General features: G+C 45.8%; 1 protein-coding gene across 5 annotated transcripts in view; it reads left to right on the top strand.

The window, feature by feature from the left end:
* Positions 1-16,989, top strand: part of FAM76B (family with sequence similarity 76 member B) — a 90,421-nt gene that overhangs the window by 24,187 nt on the left and 49,245 nt on the right. For all 5 annotated transcript variants that reach the window (XM_069639207.1, XM_069639206.1, XM_069639203.1 and 2 more), the window contains exons 3-5: positions 2,645-2,699; positions 3,659-3,814; positions 4,112-4,314. In XM_069639207.1, the coding sequence (XP_069495308.1) occupies positions 2,645-2,699; positions 3,659-3,814; positions 4,112-4,314 (414 nt within the window). The remainder of the gene's footprint in view (positions 1-2,644; positions 2,700-3,658; positions 3,815-4,111; positions 4,315-16,989) is intronic.

Here is a 16,989-nt window from a genome sequence, read left to right on the forward strand (position 1 = left end):
CTCCTGATAAGCTACAGTGTAGTCCCCAAGCACCCACAAAGGAATGTCCTCACACTGTATAGGTTAAAACAGTCTTTATATTAATATTCAAGGTTATGTACAATATCACGATAACTCACTTTGTACTCGGTTATCTATAATAGCAAATATACAGTTCTACGTGGTACCACAGTTACTATTAGATCTCTTTAAAGTGCATCAACTGTACGGTTAAATGTCACACAAATCAGTTTGTAAAGGAAACCAACAATAGATATAAGAGGAAAGCAGTTGGTGAGAACAATTGGCTGAATACTGGTCACTACCGTTAAAAACAGTTGTGTGTGGAGATCACCCCCCACCTGGGCAACCTGTAAAATAAAGATGGATCACAAGCCCAGTCCATATATTGTTCACACAAGATTTTACAATAGTTCTGCAACCTCAAAGTACCTGGCGTTGTAGCATTCCTCGTCGGGGAATCGACGGCCCTTCTTGAGTGCCCTTCCTTTAAGGCAGGAGTCACGAGTCGTCGACCGTCCGACGGAGAACCGGGTGAGCTACGATGGTGAAGTGGCAGCTTCGTTCCTACCGGGGGCTCGTTGACGGGGGCAGTGTAAACGCCCTGCAGGGAAGAGGCGTGCGGGGCACCTCCGTGTCAATAGTTCTGGACCGCAAAGAGTTTGAAGAACTGTGGCCCGGCAAGGGCATCGAGTCGTTGGCGTGTCTGGTCTTCAGGTGGCGGTAAACCCACCGGCGGATGCTCCTCGGCGCGCCAATGGTCAGGCCTTCTCCAGTGGGATAAGACGGGCGACAGTGCAGACGAGAGCGTCCTTGGGTCAAAGGAAGTTCTTAAGCAACGGGAGCACGGCGGCTCCAGTCGGCAACAGCGGTCGTCGACAGTGGCAGACAACAGTCCGGGTGCTTCTTCTTGGGATTCCGCGGCAGTCCCAATCTCGGGTCGGCAGCCTGTCAAAGGTCTGTCTACCAGGGAGCTTTGGCAACGATCAGCTGGTGCACGATGGTCCCTCGTAGCTCTGGAAGAGGGCACCTTACCAGGTCCTCTCTGGGTCAGTCCTTGGAGGCACAGCAGCTTTCAGATTGTGAAGGAGGGCAACGGAAATTCTTCTCTTCCAGCAGGGCTTCAAGGTTAAGCTTCATGTTTACTCCAGTTACTCGTCGTAGTGGACTTCAGCTTCTGAACACGATTCCTAGCAGTGAGAGGTCCCTAGATATACTGTGGATCTTCCATTCATTCTACTGGGTCATACTCAAGCATCCAATCACGGCGAAGGGCATTCATGCAGGCAGCCAATCAGGCACACAGTGCTTTCAGGCTATTCACTTCTCTCCAGACACTCACAACAAGTAATGTGTATTGGGACAAGTACCCAGCCATTCAACGCTCCACACTGCATTCATACCAGTTTCGGGCAGGGCTGTCTCAGTCATTGTGTCAAACGCCAGATACTAAGATATTAGACATCCACAACACTGAATGCGTTTTTGTCACACACTCCATTCACCCAGGTCCCACCCACAGGCGTACCCACAACATACGGTTGTTGGGAAGGTCCCAGCCAGTCTGGTCAGCACTTCCCCCACACTACCATATATGGAACTTCCACCCAACAGCCAGATGGGGGGGGGAAGGGACAGAGTCAGGGCTTCCCAGGACTTCGGGAAGATCAAGGTAACAGGCGATGGAGGGCAAGAGGCCACGGGGGCCATCTTGTCTCCATCAGGAATCTACCGATTCCGATGACGGCCAAAATGGGGGACGCTCAGGGCACCAGTCAATTCATCACGGAGCTGCCACCCGCCCGTACCCTGCTCTGTGGGCCACACATAGGTGCCCAAAAACATACACTAGGGGCACAGGGTTGTACCCCCACCCATGGGTGCCATAAGGGTATCCATGGGGTCTGTTCACCAAAACCAAGAGACAGCTGCACCGACAGGAGTCCCACATGAACTCCTGCGCCGAAAACACGACAGAACTCGATAAAAAGCAGTAAAGGACAAGGATTCAGAGGCCCTGTCCCTCCGATGCATTTCCAGCATCACAATGCCTCCATTTTTTTTTTAAAGGCACAATGTAAAATGTTCAATACATGTTGTATGCAATTTTGGAAAACAAAATAAAGACATTGAAAAAATACTTGGCCCAGGTCTCAAAATTTCACTAACCACTGGGTAGTGACCATTGATTCTTGGTGAGTAAGTTAAGGTGTGCTCTGTGTATGTGTACAATTGAGGGGGGTGGAGGGAGTGACTTTTTATGTCTGGTTAGTACTTGAAATTGTTTCCCCTGGCTGAGTCTGTTGATGGCTGCAGCTGTGTTGGACAATGAAGCATTCCCATTGAGGTGTTTGAGTAGTAGTTGGAGCATTATGACTAGCCATGAAAAATTGTACATTTTAAATGCAAGGTCATCATCTCTGCTCTGACAATTTAATGGTGTGGGTGGCTCAGGTTGTCTAGCGTTGGTAAAAAATGTCAAGTTGCAAGCTACCATCAAGGCATTAACAGTCTAGCAGTAGCAGCATGCCCTTAATTGTCATGAACCATACTGCTGTGAGTGCTTCAGCCTTTTTATCTATTCATGTGGCTGTGGCATCAATGTGATTTGTCTTGCTAATGTGTATTTTTTTTTTCCTCTTAGCAAAACCAACACAATATGTAAGAAGTGTGCTCAAAATGTTAAGCAGTTTGGCACGGTGAGTTCATTGTAACAGTCTTTTGTACATGCTTAGTGTGCCATTGTAAAGGAATTTCTGAAAGTGCAGTCTGTTTTTAAGTAGAACAAACTGGATTGTTTTTAGATGCTGGTGTGATAGTTCTCTGAGTGTATACGTTAATAATCTGAGGATTGTAAGCTGCTCTTGATTGCTTACTAATTTTACTTCACTCAAGCATTACTAATTTTACTTCACTCAAGCATGCCAATTGTATATCTCATTAAATTGGTGCATAGCCTTCATTACTGAGGCCAACCTTGATGAGAGCTGTTGTTTGTGTTAATTTGTTGGACTCTTTGCTCCCTTGGTCCTGCACACTGGTGAGGGGACTCTAGGTCTAGAGGTCTTGCTTCTGGATGGTCCTTAGGAGTCTCCTGGAGCTTTTAGCCAGATTCGTTCTGCGGCAGATGTTGCACTTGACTACGGACACTCGACCGTTAGGCAAGAATTGATGTAGTAACCCTGTGGGAGATTACACAACACTTGTCTACTTGGTCTTAGGTAACCCACCTTTTGGTATAGGCCTGTACTACACAAGTTGGTAGTGTGACTGAGCAGCCAGGCTGATCTCAAGAGGAGCCAATGTGAGCTGTAGAGCTGTAATCCACAAACACAAGTAGCCAGGTAACCTTACACTCAAGGTTTTTCTTATAAATATTTATTTAACAGTAATTTTAAAATAAGCATTCTGTAAAAAAGGCAATGTGCTACTACCAATATGTGCTAATGGCCTTACAGACTTTGGAAGGGGTCATTATTGCTGGGGATAACCACCCTCCCCCAACGTATGGCCCTCTGGCCAGACAACCATAGCTTGAGGGTTGGTCCTTCTCCCACGATAATTACTCCTCCCGAGGTCTATGAGGCTATGTGAGTTAGCCCAATATCTAATGTTCTTCACCACCACCACCACCAATACTTTGCCTTTTTCTTTCCAGCCCAAACCATGTCAGTACTGTAACATAATAGCAGCCTTTATAGGCACCAAGTGTCAACGTTGCACTAATTCCGAGAAGAAATATGGACCCCCTCAAACTTGTGAACAGTGCAAGCAACAATGTGCATTTGATCGCAAAGAGGAGGGGCGAAGGAAGGTATGTGTGTTTTTTTGTTACATGAATTTATTTTTTATTGTAAAACCTATTTTCCAGTTCATATTATAGATATTTTTGTCTTATGTAGTATAAAAGCATCATAAACATCTTGTGAAACTGTTTGTTTGGTTGCAAAAACGAAATGTAAGATTACTGTACAGTAGGATGCTGCATGTTAATGCACTTGATTGCTACATTTCAAAGAAAAAACGTTTGAAATGACCTGAAAGCACCCTGCTGGGCCAGAGGTTTTTTTCTGTGTGGATAATACTTGCTTCTGTATCCTCTCTTGAAAAGGTTGATGGGAAATTATTATGTTGGCTTTGCACTCTGTCATACAAGCGTGTTCTTCAGAAGACTAAAGAGCAACGGAAGAGTTTAGGTTCTGCCCATTCAAATTCTTCTGCCTCCTCTTTAACTGAGAAAGATCCACCTCATTCTAAACACCACCACCACCATCACCATCATCACCACCACCGGCACAGCGGGAGCCACCACAAGTAAGTGCATTTGTGTATCCACCTATTTACTGCAATGAGTGCTGGTTAATGCACTTTGAAGCCTCCTCCGAGTTGTCTGCTTCTTTTTAGCTCTGGTTAGAAAAAGATTTAGGTTGTTATCCAATCAATGTGCACCTTACACCCAACTCCTTCCATGGAGTTGCCAATTTTGTTTCCTCAGCATGCACTGAACTAGGGCACTTAACACTTGATTATCAGATGAGATGATAATTTACTCTTCGCTGTTCCCTCTTGCAAGTAAATGGACTGTTTAGGCGCTGTCAAACATGCATTGTTTTTAATTTGTATACATTATCTAAAAATGATCCATTAAGCAATACACAACCAAGTCGCAGAATTCCTGAGAGACAAACTACGCCTACACCATCCGACAAGACCGCTCAGATCAAGCAATGACATACGCCTAGAACCGAACCCCCATAACAAAAGAAAAGTTGGAGGATCCTCGTTTTCTCACCAGGCGCCGTAAACATGGAATGACCTACCGAAGAATATACGGAACACAAGAAACCACCTAGCATTCAGGAAACTGCTCAAATCCTGGCTCCTCATTGCGTAACTAGAAAATCACCTACAAGAACACCCACTCCGCCTATCGACGATGAATAAAGAGGCCGACATCTGCCGCCAACAAACAACCAAACTCAGTCAGAATGCACCCCATGACAGTCCACCTCGAGAGGTAGTCGCAAGAGGAAGACACTATAGACGGAACACATGGTCAGACCAAGACGAAACCACTCAGTCGACTCGCCCACAGCATCATGGCACGTCCCACACCGAAGGTTCGTTCAAGCAGACACTCTCACTTAGATGGTAGGGTAAGAGGAGACCCCTTCTCCTACTCTGACACCAAAGGGAGAATAGACACTCCAACCTCACTATATATTCATAGTTCAATAAAATACTACAGTAAACAAAACAGGGAATGCGTCGCACAAAGTCAGGTGTGGGCCTCGCTCGCCTTGCGGGCCTCTCAATTCTAGCTGTTTTAGGACTGCACTGAATTATTCAATTGTCTCTGAAATCCAGTGCTCAGTTGGGCGTAGGCATCTGCCCCTCTATGCGGGTCTCTCAAGTCTAGCCGTTTCCGCACCAGGCAGGATTCCCGAAACCCAGGCATTCAGCCATACTGTGATTAGCTGCAAAACAATTTAACCCATTAATCAAAAAAGCTCAAACCTTTTACATACTTATCTCACTCAAACTAACACAACCACCTCTCGCACCGCAATCACTTCACCACACCGATACAACACATAAACCGCACCAACAGCACATGAGGACTGACATTGCAAATACTTGCACCAAAAGCTCAGCACCCGGTGTATACCGAGTTGAAGCTGCCAACAGAACACCACTCCTCTCATTATCCTACTCCCTCTTCACCCTATTAACTCATCCCACCTTCTCGTTTGCAGATCAGCCAGAGCACCTGGGGACCAGCGTTGTTCGTGACGGTGCGCGGTACAAATATCTTTAACATTTAACATTAAAATTAACTTGGGGATGGTAAAGTCTTCATTGTTAGGCTAAACTCGCAACCTTCAAATCATGACATTCCATTAGGGCACCATGTTGTGCAAATGGATGTCAAACTGTGATCTGTATACGTTGCCCTTTAGTGAGCAGTAAAATAACATCCTGCATTTTAGCTCATGGAGAAACCTATGAGTTTTGCACCGTCACATTAAAGCATCATACCTCCCACCAATAACGACATTTCACATCAATACCTGCAGAGCGTCACTCGCACGCTCAGCATTGTGTTAGGGTCATGAGTTCATTAATTATCAAACCATGACTGACTGGAGCGAGCAGAGCTTGCTGTCAAAGCTAGTGAAGATGCATGCAAGAGAGACACAGTGGGCTCAATGCTCCATTTTAAAATCTGGGACTACCCTGATTTTGACCACCTTTTGGGGCTATTGGAATTCTTCTTTAATAATGAGGATATGGTCTTTCATTAGGAAATTAAAAGGCCTGTGGACTTGCCAATAACACAGTAAAGGATACCTGAAACTAGGTTACAAAAATAATAAATTGGCCATCATCATCAGGCATTTGCTTTGTACCCAGATCCTGTAAGTTATCATAGTTCATAGTGCTCATAAGAAGGGTGATAGTTTTTGATTCGTTTTATCATCCGATTGCCTTTCTCGATGTTGGGACCAACACGTTTGCTAATTTGGTATTGGGTCAGGTATAAGCTTGGTCCATTGAACAGCAAAGTTTTGTTTATATTGGCTTCAGCAAACACCGGGGCACCCTATTGAATGCCCTGTTACTAAGTTTGCTGCAAAGACAGGCCATGGTGGAAGAGGGGTTCCCCCGTCTATCATGTATTGATCTAACTGCAGCAGTCCATAGCATAAATGGATATATTTTTTGTGGGGAAAGCTTGATGAATGTGGTATACCTGCAAGTAGTATTTTGGTTGCACTACATTCTGAATTTGAAATCCAGGTCCTTTTTAGATATGACCTACAGGGGGCTTATGCAGGTCTGTGTGTTGGCGCCTTGTCTTTTTAATCTATATATCGGAGTTTGGAAGAACACTGGTAAAAGCAAGATATTTCCCTTACCTACTTAGTCCCTCAGCAGCTTTGCTGGATTTCTAGGATTTATTTGTTTCACCTGTTGGAGTGTGAGTCTTTTTTTTCCCACTCTTACATGTTTTGCTATGTGTTTTCTACTTTCTGTGTGATCCTGGGCACTGGAACCTCACCTACTCCATGTGCACCACTTTTTGTGTGTTACACAGCACCTTCAGTGCAGTGACACAGGGTTGTCTTTGAGACTTCCCACTGACTCCATTTTTCTGGTGCGTACTACTGTCCCCCAGAAACAGGTAAAGTTGCCATTAACTTTATATAGTCACTTTAAACCACAGACCCAGTACACCCCATCTTACATGGAGTATTGGGAAGGGTTAACCCTTACCCCTTTTTGTCTGTGCCTCTTGGAGCCTTGTTTCGCTCCCTTAACACTAAGGCTAATATAGTAGCCTCAAACATAAACCTGCTTGACCAAATGCATTTTATTTTGGTTCCGGCTGGGTTTATTCGCCATTTCTTATTTGTTAGTCTTTCTCGTGTTTTTCTCTGCGCGCCAAACCGGGGATGACTCCTTTGTTTGCTGTTTTTTCGCGGGATTCTGCACAAAAGCCCTCCTTAAGGTGCCTGATAGTCTAGAGGAGCAGGATGTGCGGGAGGGATCTTCGGACCCCTGCGATGGGTTGCCTTAGTAACCCAAGTCGCACTCTTGTCTGATTGGCTAAGGGGACTGGCCTTTCCAGGCCAACCACCCTGCTGTGTGATTGACAGCCAGGCTGTATGAATGGAGGGAAAACTGCATAAAAAGCAGGTCTCTGCGACTGCAAGAGCATTGTCGCCACTGGAACGAAAGAACCAACGTGGAACTGGAAGAAGAGGACCCCTACAACAACTGAACCGCCCGATGAAGCCCTGCTGCAGGTCCGAATCTCCAAATCTTTCCCTCCCTTTTAAATTGCGGGACTGCCATTTTGCTCCCACTTTATTTTGTGAGCTTAACTTGTCTGGAATTTAAGGGAAGTCGTGTGATTTTGACCTTGCTTAGAATAGTGAAATGCTATACAACTGTTGAGCAAATAAATATATATTCTTTTACTTAGGAACCTTGAGTCAGTGTTTGCCTGAATCATAGTATTTGCTGTCCTTTGTGTAACTATTTGTACTGCTCACTTACTCTTAAAATAAGTCTGCCTGCTCCGCTACTGCTACGACTATAACTGTAGTACAGGCTTGTACCAAAGGTGAAATTGTACCTTCACTTGTAGTCTTAATTGTGTGTAGTGTTCCCAAAGGGTACTGCATATAATTCTGCCTGACACCCAGCTACGTTTGTTCTGGCTGTCCTACGCAGATGATTTAGTGATATTGGATGGTACCCCCATTGGTGTTCCACGCTCTATCAGAGCATTTCAACAACATGCAACAGATAATTACTTGGTTATCATTATAGATCAATGCATGATGATCTACTTTCATGTATCCCTATTGCAGGTCTGACCTATTTGACTAACTGTGAGTGTAATTTTATATGTGACTGCAAATCATTCATTGCGTGTGTTTTGCGTGTATAGTAGAACCCTCCACCATAGAGAGTTGTCTTCGGGGTTGGCACATGATTTTTTATTGGCTCCCTTTCCACCTGTAGTGTTGCACCCAATAGAATATATTATTAGTATTGGGCAATAATTGATGTAGTGACCCTATGGGAGACTACACAACCCTTGCCCTCTTGGTATTCGGTAACCCACCTTTTGGTATAGGCCTGACTACACAAGTTGGTAGTGTGACTGAGCAGCCAGGCTTATCTCAAGAGGGTTACATGTGAAGCGTAGAGCTGTAGCAATGAAATCCATAAATGCAAGTAGCCAAGTAACACTTACACTAAAGCTTTTTAGTTAAAATAACTATTTAAGAGTTGTTTTTAAATCACCATTCTTTAAAAAGGGGCAATATATGTAGCAAATACTTTAAAATACTTTTCCAGAATCAACACAACACTAGTAGATACTCTTTAGAGATGCTTTTTACACACTTCCTACACCCTGATGTGACTTCACTAACTAGGACAGTAATGGCATTTATATATCACTAGTACACCTTGTAGATTCTGAGGTTGGTAGAAAGGAAAGGTTAAGGGAAGGAAAAAGGTTAAACGGGTTTTCAAAGCATGTGAGAGAGCACTTTAAATCTTCCAATGAAGTCTAGATAAAAACCTTTCCCAGCAATATTAGTTTAAAACCAATGTATCACTTATGAGGGACAGTAAGTACCAAAGTCAAATGGAATAGAAGAGTCTGCAGGGAGCCAGGACAGCCAGAGTCGATTGGAGCAAAGTCTATGGAGCTGAGGCACTTCTTAGATAATAAAGGTGTTGCACAAAGTTGGAGTTTGTTGAAGAAAAATCACTGTAGGGTCACAAGCTGTTAGGTTAGAGCTGAAATCAGCTCTATCAAAGCAGCTACTGCAAGTCTAACTGAGAAGGGCAAGCTAGAGACACTGAGGTAAGTACCCCAAGTCAGAATAGTATCTTTGTTTAGAAGACGAGTGGCCCAGCTGGCTTCTGTCTGCAGCGATGCAAATCTGTTGTTCCTGGACCTCAGTCGTGGGGTCAAGAGAGAGGATGTCTGGGGTCTCCTGCGGCAGCAATTCAGAAGTCAGCAGCAGCTACGGGCTCTTTTCGGTTGAGCAGCACTGTGTTTTCAGCAAAGTACAACCAGTCGGGGGAAGATGGTCCACTGGAGTTTGTCCCTGGGGTAGATGGTCCCACTAACCCAAGGGCAGAAGTCGTCCCTTCCGGAGCTTCTCTGTCCATTTAGAAAAAGGAGTTTGAGCACAGCAGCAGGGCTTCACTGGCAATTCAAAGGTCCAGGCGGATGCAGCAAGCTTCGTTCACGGTTTCTTTGTCTGGTATTTCTCCCAGTGGTCGACGCTGCCTCTATCCCAAAACCCTCCCCTTTTAAGCAGGTTTCTCCCATTCGTGCACAGCCTAGGCGGTCAATCGCACAGCAGGGTGGCTGTCCTGAAAGTCCTGAAAGGACAGCCGGCCAGCCAATCAGGACTGGTTGCATTCAGGCACTCCTAGAGACAATGGACTGGGGAGTTTTGGGAACCTCCCTCCCATCCTGCCTTTCCAGACACACTGGAGCCAGAGTCTGGCTTCAGGGGCAAAACAAAGGGCTGAAACCTGGCTCAACGCACAGAGTAAAAACCAAGAAAGACCTCACAAACAGAAAATGATGAAAAAAGACGACCAGGGCCATTTTGACGAAATGCTCACCCAGGGGTGCTGTACTGCAGCTGAAGATTCACAATGGTAGGACATTTTAAACCACTGCCACCAGCCATTTAAAGTAGTGAGGGTAACATACATTTTTTTTTCATGAGTAGGTAGGATAAGGACCTAGTAGGTAACCCCCCAGCACTCCATAAAATGTGTGCTGGACCTACAAAGAGAAAAGGTAAGTAAAGTCAATTTCACTTTAATGTTTTTGGGAACTACACAAGAAAAGGTATTTAAACCTTATGAGAAATCTAAAGGATTTATCTGTGACACTGCACTGAAGGTGCTGTGTCGCCATACAAAAAATAGATGCCTATGGAGTATGTCAGACTCCAAAACTAGTGAAAACGCACAATCCAAATCTGGTCAAAACTCATGCAAGAGTGAGAAAAAGGTCTCACTCACTCGAGGGTTAAAATTAAGTCCTAAAGTCCAGCAAATGAGGTGAGGGGTCTCTAAGGTTCAAAGGAATTGGCACAGAAATTAGAATTCTCCCCAACAATGGGTGACCTTTTTTATGTCTCTCCATAGTGTGTGGTTGAAGTTAGTTTCCTGCAACTTTTGGGCACAGGCTCGGTTGCCTTTATGGGCTCCCCTGTTAATTTCTTTTTAATGTGCTTGGGTGAACTACAGTTCCCATGTAACAAAGGGGAATTTTCATCCCCGTTACATTTTATATAGTGAGTGTTTGGTATGAATTAGTGCAGTGCAACTGCTGTGAGACTACACAAGACTTCTCTTGGTATTGGGTAACCCACCTTTTAATATAGGCCTGTACTACACAAGGTGGCATTGTGATTCAGCAGCCAAGCTTAGCTTAAGAGGGGTAATGTGAACTGTAGAGCTGTACAATGAAATCGGTAAACACTTACACCCTTAAAGTTATAATAAATTCATTATTTATTTATACACTAAGACATTTAAAACATTCTTTAAAAAGCAATAATTAGCTGTAATATTAATCCCAAGGTAGGATTCAATTCAAGAAGTGAATTAAGCAGGTGAGTAATTCATTTCTATGTTACACATGTTCCAGCACCCGGGGGTGTCATCATTTGAGGTCCGTATAGCATTTATAGAGCAATATTGCAATATTGAGTTGTTTGATGAAGGACAGGATAGGGTTAGATCAGAACAGACTAAGTGTTAAACATTTAAAACCTGTAGGGGAGCATGCACCGCCAAAGCCAATAGGTTCAGAGGATGGCCTTTAGGGAGCCAGGACAGCCAAAGTCAATGGGCTAGTTCAAAGTTCTGATGCTCTCTTATTAGAAAATGCTTTTAAATTGTCAGTAGTTCAAACTGAAAATCACAGAAGCTCAAGACGAGCCACCTTGAAGCACAAGCTGCAAGGCCAGTGCAAGTGAGTCGAGGACTGTTAGCCCAGTGACTGTTCCATACCGCTGTACTTGCATACTCCTCCCACTGCCTCCGCTCTACTCACCCATGGCACCTATCTACTCCAACTGCTTCTCTATCAACTATCCTTCCCTTCCCTTCTCAATAAGTCTGGGAAGAAGTTTAAAAAGAATATCTTGGCCTCCAACGCAGGACTCCCCATCGCTGATGCCTATTTTAGCACCTCTTCCAGACAGACCCTCACCGAGATCCTCTGTCGTTCCTTCACCAGATCTGTGGAACCCTCTCTCTCTGTGCTCTGTCCTGTTTCCTCCTCTCCCATTAAGCGTGGCACCCGCTGGGAAGTCATGGATTCCTTCGACTCCTCCAGAGTCGTCATTAAGAATTACTTAAATGGCACTGTCATGGTCGGAGACACTCTGGCCAATCTCCTCCTCTTCGATAGGCGGTCCCCTCGCCTAATCAACTTCCTTTCATCTCCGGCTGTCCCCTCTTCTCTTCCCTTGGCTTCCTTGCCCTCTCTTCCCTCCTCCTCCGTCCCACTTTGGGCTCCCTCCAAACCTCCACTGGGCGTACCTCTGATTTGTACCCCTGCCCGTAATGTCTTTGAGGCTGACAACCTTCGTCATCTTGCACTCTCAACTCTCGCTCTGCTGTCAAACACTCCTCTGACATCTGCCACCTCTTGGGAGAACTGGACCTTGATGTCCTCTGTATTACCGAGATATGGTCCACTGCCAGCTCTGTCACAAGCTTTGACACACTCCTCCTTGATGGCTACAAAATCCTATCCGCGCCCAGACCCACCCGGCCCAGCAGGAGTGTAGCCTTGATCTTTCCTGAGTAGATTCCTGCCACGATAATTCCCACTCAGATTTACTCCTCTTTCGAATGTCTTGTTTGCAGGCTTTCTTTCTCTCTTATCCACTCTCTTACTGTTGCTACTCTCTACCAGCCCCTTGGTCAAATCACCTCTTTTCTCTCTGAGTGGGCAGACCTCTCCTCCTCCCTCCTGGCCTCAACCACTCAACTCCTCCACCTTGGTGACTTCAACATCCACCTCGATTCTCCCTGTTCCTCTTCTGTGCTCTTTCGTGACCTCTGCGATTCCTTCTCCCTTTCTATCCTCCCCTCTGGCGTGACTCCCTCTGCAGGACACACACTTTGATTTATTTTATTTTTGTATTTGTAAAGGGCCTACAGGCCGGAGGCATCGAGGCGCTGCTTTCAAGGAGATGTCTTAGTTGCATGAACAGAATGCATTGCATAGGTTACAGGGAGCAAGTGCCTTAAGGAATATAGTCATACTCGTATGATACATAAAAGGAAGTCTTAGTTGCGTGAACAGTAGGCACTGCTTGGTTACAGAGACCATGTGTCTACACGTGTAATACATATAAGATGGCTGGGTGATTGGCACTGATTATACACAAACAATGGTGTTTTAATTGCTTCGCTGAAATCTGTATGTGACTGTGCTCCTGAGTGGGGGGGGGGTAGCAGGTTCCAGTTGGTGGCTGAGGTATCTGGGGAACTCGATTCCCCCTGATCGTGCTCTGATGCTTTTAGGGATGGCTAAACGGTTAGTGTAGGCTGTTCTTGTGGGTCTGTCGGTGTGTGGTAGGGTGAATCTGTGAGAGAGGTAGCTGGGTGCCGAGTCATGGAGACATTTGTGGGTTAGTGCTAGAGTCTTGAAAATGATACGCTCCTTGATGGGGAGCCAGTGAACAGATTTCCTAGTGGCCAAAATGTTGTCTCTTCTTGAAATGCCAGTGGCTGCTCTGAGGGCATTGTTTTGTATCGTCTGGAGTTTCCTAATGTTTTTCGCAGAGGTACCTAGCAGCAGTGCGTTACAATAGTCAAGTCGGGACCCTATTATTGCTCTGGAGATGGTGAGGCAGTTTTGTTGCGTCGGAAATGGTCTGGCTGCCGTGATTTATGTCAAGTGATAGGCTGATGTAGAAGAGATGGCGTTCACCTGTCTGACCATAGTGAGGTTGGAGTCTAAGTACACTCCCATAGTTTTTACTGCCTCTGATACAAGGATGGGGGTATTGTCGATCAAGAAGGAGTTCTATTCTGCCCCCAGTTTCTTGAGTGTTTCTGGCGAGCCGATGACTAGAAGTTCTCTTTTTTCACTGTATAGGCACAACCAATTTTCGGCCATCCAGGTTTGGATTGTGGCGTAGATAGTGCCAAGGGATTCCTTGTCAGTCTCGTAATCTCCCGTAAGGGATAGGAGGAACTGTGTATCAGCATAATTGGTGTATGTGGAGTCCAGATAATTAAATCGCGACTTGATGTCTTAATCTCCTCTGGCCTCCCCCTCTCTATCCCTCCGACCACTCCTCTCTCCTGGAGTGACCACTGCCTCCTCTCATCTCTCCCTCTCTTCCCAGCCCAAGCCTACCCCAACATTACCAGCTACCTTCTCGGACATCCAGTCCATGAAGTTTGTGCCAGTTGAGGCTTTCGCTGCCACCATCTCCCCCACCGCCCCAACAACTCCCCAAGCCCCCCCCCCCCCCCCCGCCACACCTCGACCTCTGGCTGACTCACACCTGGACACAGCCCTGGTCCTGCTCTACTCTTCTATTCCCGATACTCTTGATGCTCTTGCCCCTGTCATGAGGCTCCGTTTGAAGTCCAAAGCCAAGTGCAATTCCTGGTATGACTCCGACCTAGCTACACTTAAATGTAAGTATAGGGCGGCTGAGAGGAAATGGGCTTCTTGGTCATCCTCTGACAGACTGGCCTGTCGCCTGCTCCAAAGGCAATGCCAACTCTCTGTCCTCACAAAAAGAGTCCACATTCAAGCCTGTCTCTCTGCGGCATCTAACAACTCAGTCAAACTCTTTATAATCTGCAAGGAGCTGGCCAACCCTGCTGCAATCTCTACCCCTCCTCTTGCCTCCCAGGCTCTTTGCAATGCCCTTGCCTCTCACTTTAACTAATAAATCCAGGACATCCTGTCCACCCTCTCCTCTCCCCTCTCTGTCTGCGTCTGCTGACCTTCCTTCAACCCCCCAACCCCTCCTCTTTCTCATCCTTTCCTCTTTTCTCCCCTGATGAGGTCACTAGACAAGTCTTTGAAAGCCTTCGTCAAAACAGGTTCATCAAGCCATCAAGGACCCACATTGATACCCTCACCCCTCGCTGATTTCTGCAACTTCTGCTTTGCCTCAGGATCCTTCCCCTCCCCTTTTTAAGCACTCCCTTGTGCATCCTCTTATCAAGAAACCCACAGCTGATCCTTCTTGTCTGGCTAACTATTGCCCAATTTCCATTACTCCCTTTCTGGGTAAAAGCCTGGAAAAGCTGGCCATCTCTCAGCTTAACCTTCATTCTGATTCTGTTGGCTCTCTTCATGACCACCAGTCTGGTTTCAGAACTGCCAGAAGCACGGAAACTGCTCTCCTGAACATCCGTGAAGATCTGCTCTCCAACCTTGACTCGAACATTCCCTCTGTCTTCATCCTCCTCGATCTCTCTTCTGCCTTCGACACGGTCAACCATACCACCCTGCTCAACTGTCTGTGATAATCTGGGCATCACCGATCAGGCTCTGGCCTGGCTGACCTCTTTCCTCTCTGATCGACCCTCCCAGGTCCAACTTGGGTCCATCCTATCGGTTTATAGTGATCTAATCGAATGTAATTTTTTCGAAAGTCATATCGAGAAAAAAAAGTCAAACACAAATTTTGAATTTTTTTTTAAAATTGCTTTTTATTCGAAATGGGGGGGTTGCTTTTTATTCGAAATGGGGGGTGGTTCCCCCAAACCCGCTCCCTTTTTTTTTTTTTACCCATTTTTTATTCCCGGACCCCAAAATAAATATATAATTTTTGAGGGCAATCGACTTTTTTATTTTTTTTATTTTTTTTTTACCTTTTTAATTTTCAATATTATGACTTTTGTCGAAATGTGTTTGATTTTTTGACTGCACACCCCTTCCTATCATCTATCTCCCTCTCTGCCTTTGGTGTCCCCCAGGGGGGTCTAACCTCTCGCTTTGGCCTTCCAACCAATACCTGGAAAAACCCGCCCAATGCATTGCCATTTTCTGCCCAAATTTCCAGTGCTGCGCTGATGACCCAATTCCTTTTCAGGCTGCCCTCGACCACCTCCTCTCCCTCTCATTTCTGATTGCCTAACTGCCATTCAAGATTGGTGTGCCGCCAATGTTCTTTGTCTAAGTGCCAACAAGACTGAGATCCTCCTCATCGTACACCTTCACCATCCTTTCCCCTCACGCTCTAGCCGGCCTCCCTTGGTCCTCCTCCTACCCCTACCTGTGAGGCTAAGAACCTCGGGGTCAACTTTGACTCCACACTTTCCTTCTCCGCCCACATCTGACGTCTCTAAAAGTCAAACTTCCTACTGCACCTCTTCAGAGGTACTCTGCGTTTCCTCTCCTTCCCCCAGAAGCTCATTGTCTCCCAAGCTCTGGTTCTCTCTAGGTTGGACTATTGTAACAGCCTCTTTCTAAATCTACCTGCCCCTTTCTAAATCTACCTGCCTCTACTTTCCTTCCTTTACAACTAATCCAGAACATGACTGCAAGACTTGTCCTTGGCCTGAAACACTGGGTTCGTATCTCTCCAGCTCTGAAATCCCTTTATTGGCTCCCAGTGGATCCAAGGATAAATTTGTCCACAAGGTTTTCTGGGGCCTGGATCCAAAATACCTTCAACAATCCCTCTGTAAATACCTCCCCTCTCTAGCTCTTCACTCCTCTTCCTCGAACTCTGTCAGGGTCAGTCGCTTTTCAAAGAATTGAGCTGGGGGTAGATCTGTCCTCCCTGCCACTCTGAAACTTGAGGAAACCCATCTCCAGTTCCGAAAGCACCTCCAGACCTTCATCTTTGCTTCTGCCTTTGCCACCCCTGTCCCCTGCTGATCTGTTTCTATCTCGGCAACGTGCACCTGGCCACCCTCTGTCCTCCACATCCAGGTTCCTGGTCACCCTGCCACCCTCCTGCACTGCCTCCTGGCCACCCTTTGCACTTGGGTCTGTATCTGTACCAATACAACCCCCCCCCCCACCTTCCCTTTTTTTTCTGCATTTATTAGACATACCCTGTGTACTGCCTTAAACCCAGCACTTGCCACTTGCTGGCTGCACTGCCACCGTTTGTTGCCTTTATTATTTATTTTATTTATTATGATTTGTTTCTTCTATGCTTCGCACTTTCCACTTCTCCCTTTTCCATGCACTTTTCTCCTTTTTCCTTTTCCATGCACTTGCTCTTTCTCAATGTCACTGTGCCTAGTAAGATCGCTGTTTTGTTCTCCCCTGTTCGCCTCCCCTCACTTTTCGCGCTCCAAAACACTTGTGTATGAGTGCGATATAAATAAAATATCAAAATCTAATATCAAGCTGAATCGGCCCTTGCTAAGGTGCAAGAAAGTACACCATGAGTGCAAGTTCATTAATTCAAGAAAATGTAATGCTGCAAA

This window comes from Ambystoma mexicanum, chromosome 7q (genome assembly GCF_040938575.1).
Source record: "Ambystoma mexicanum isolate Mex_15411 chromosome 7q, UKY_AmexF1_1, whole genome shotgun sequence".
Classification (NCBI taxonomy): domain Eukaryota; kingdom Metazoa; phylum Chordata; class Amphibia; order Caudata; family Ambystomatidae; genus Ambystoma; species Ambystoma mexicanum.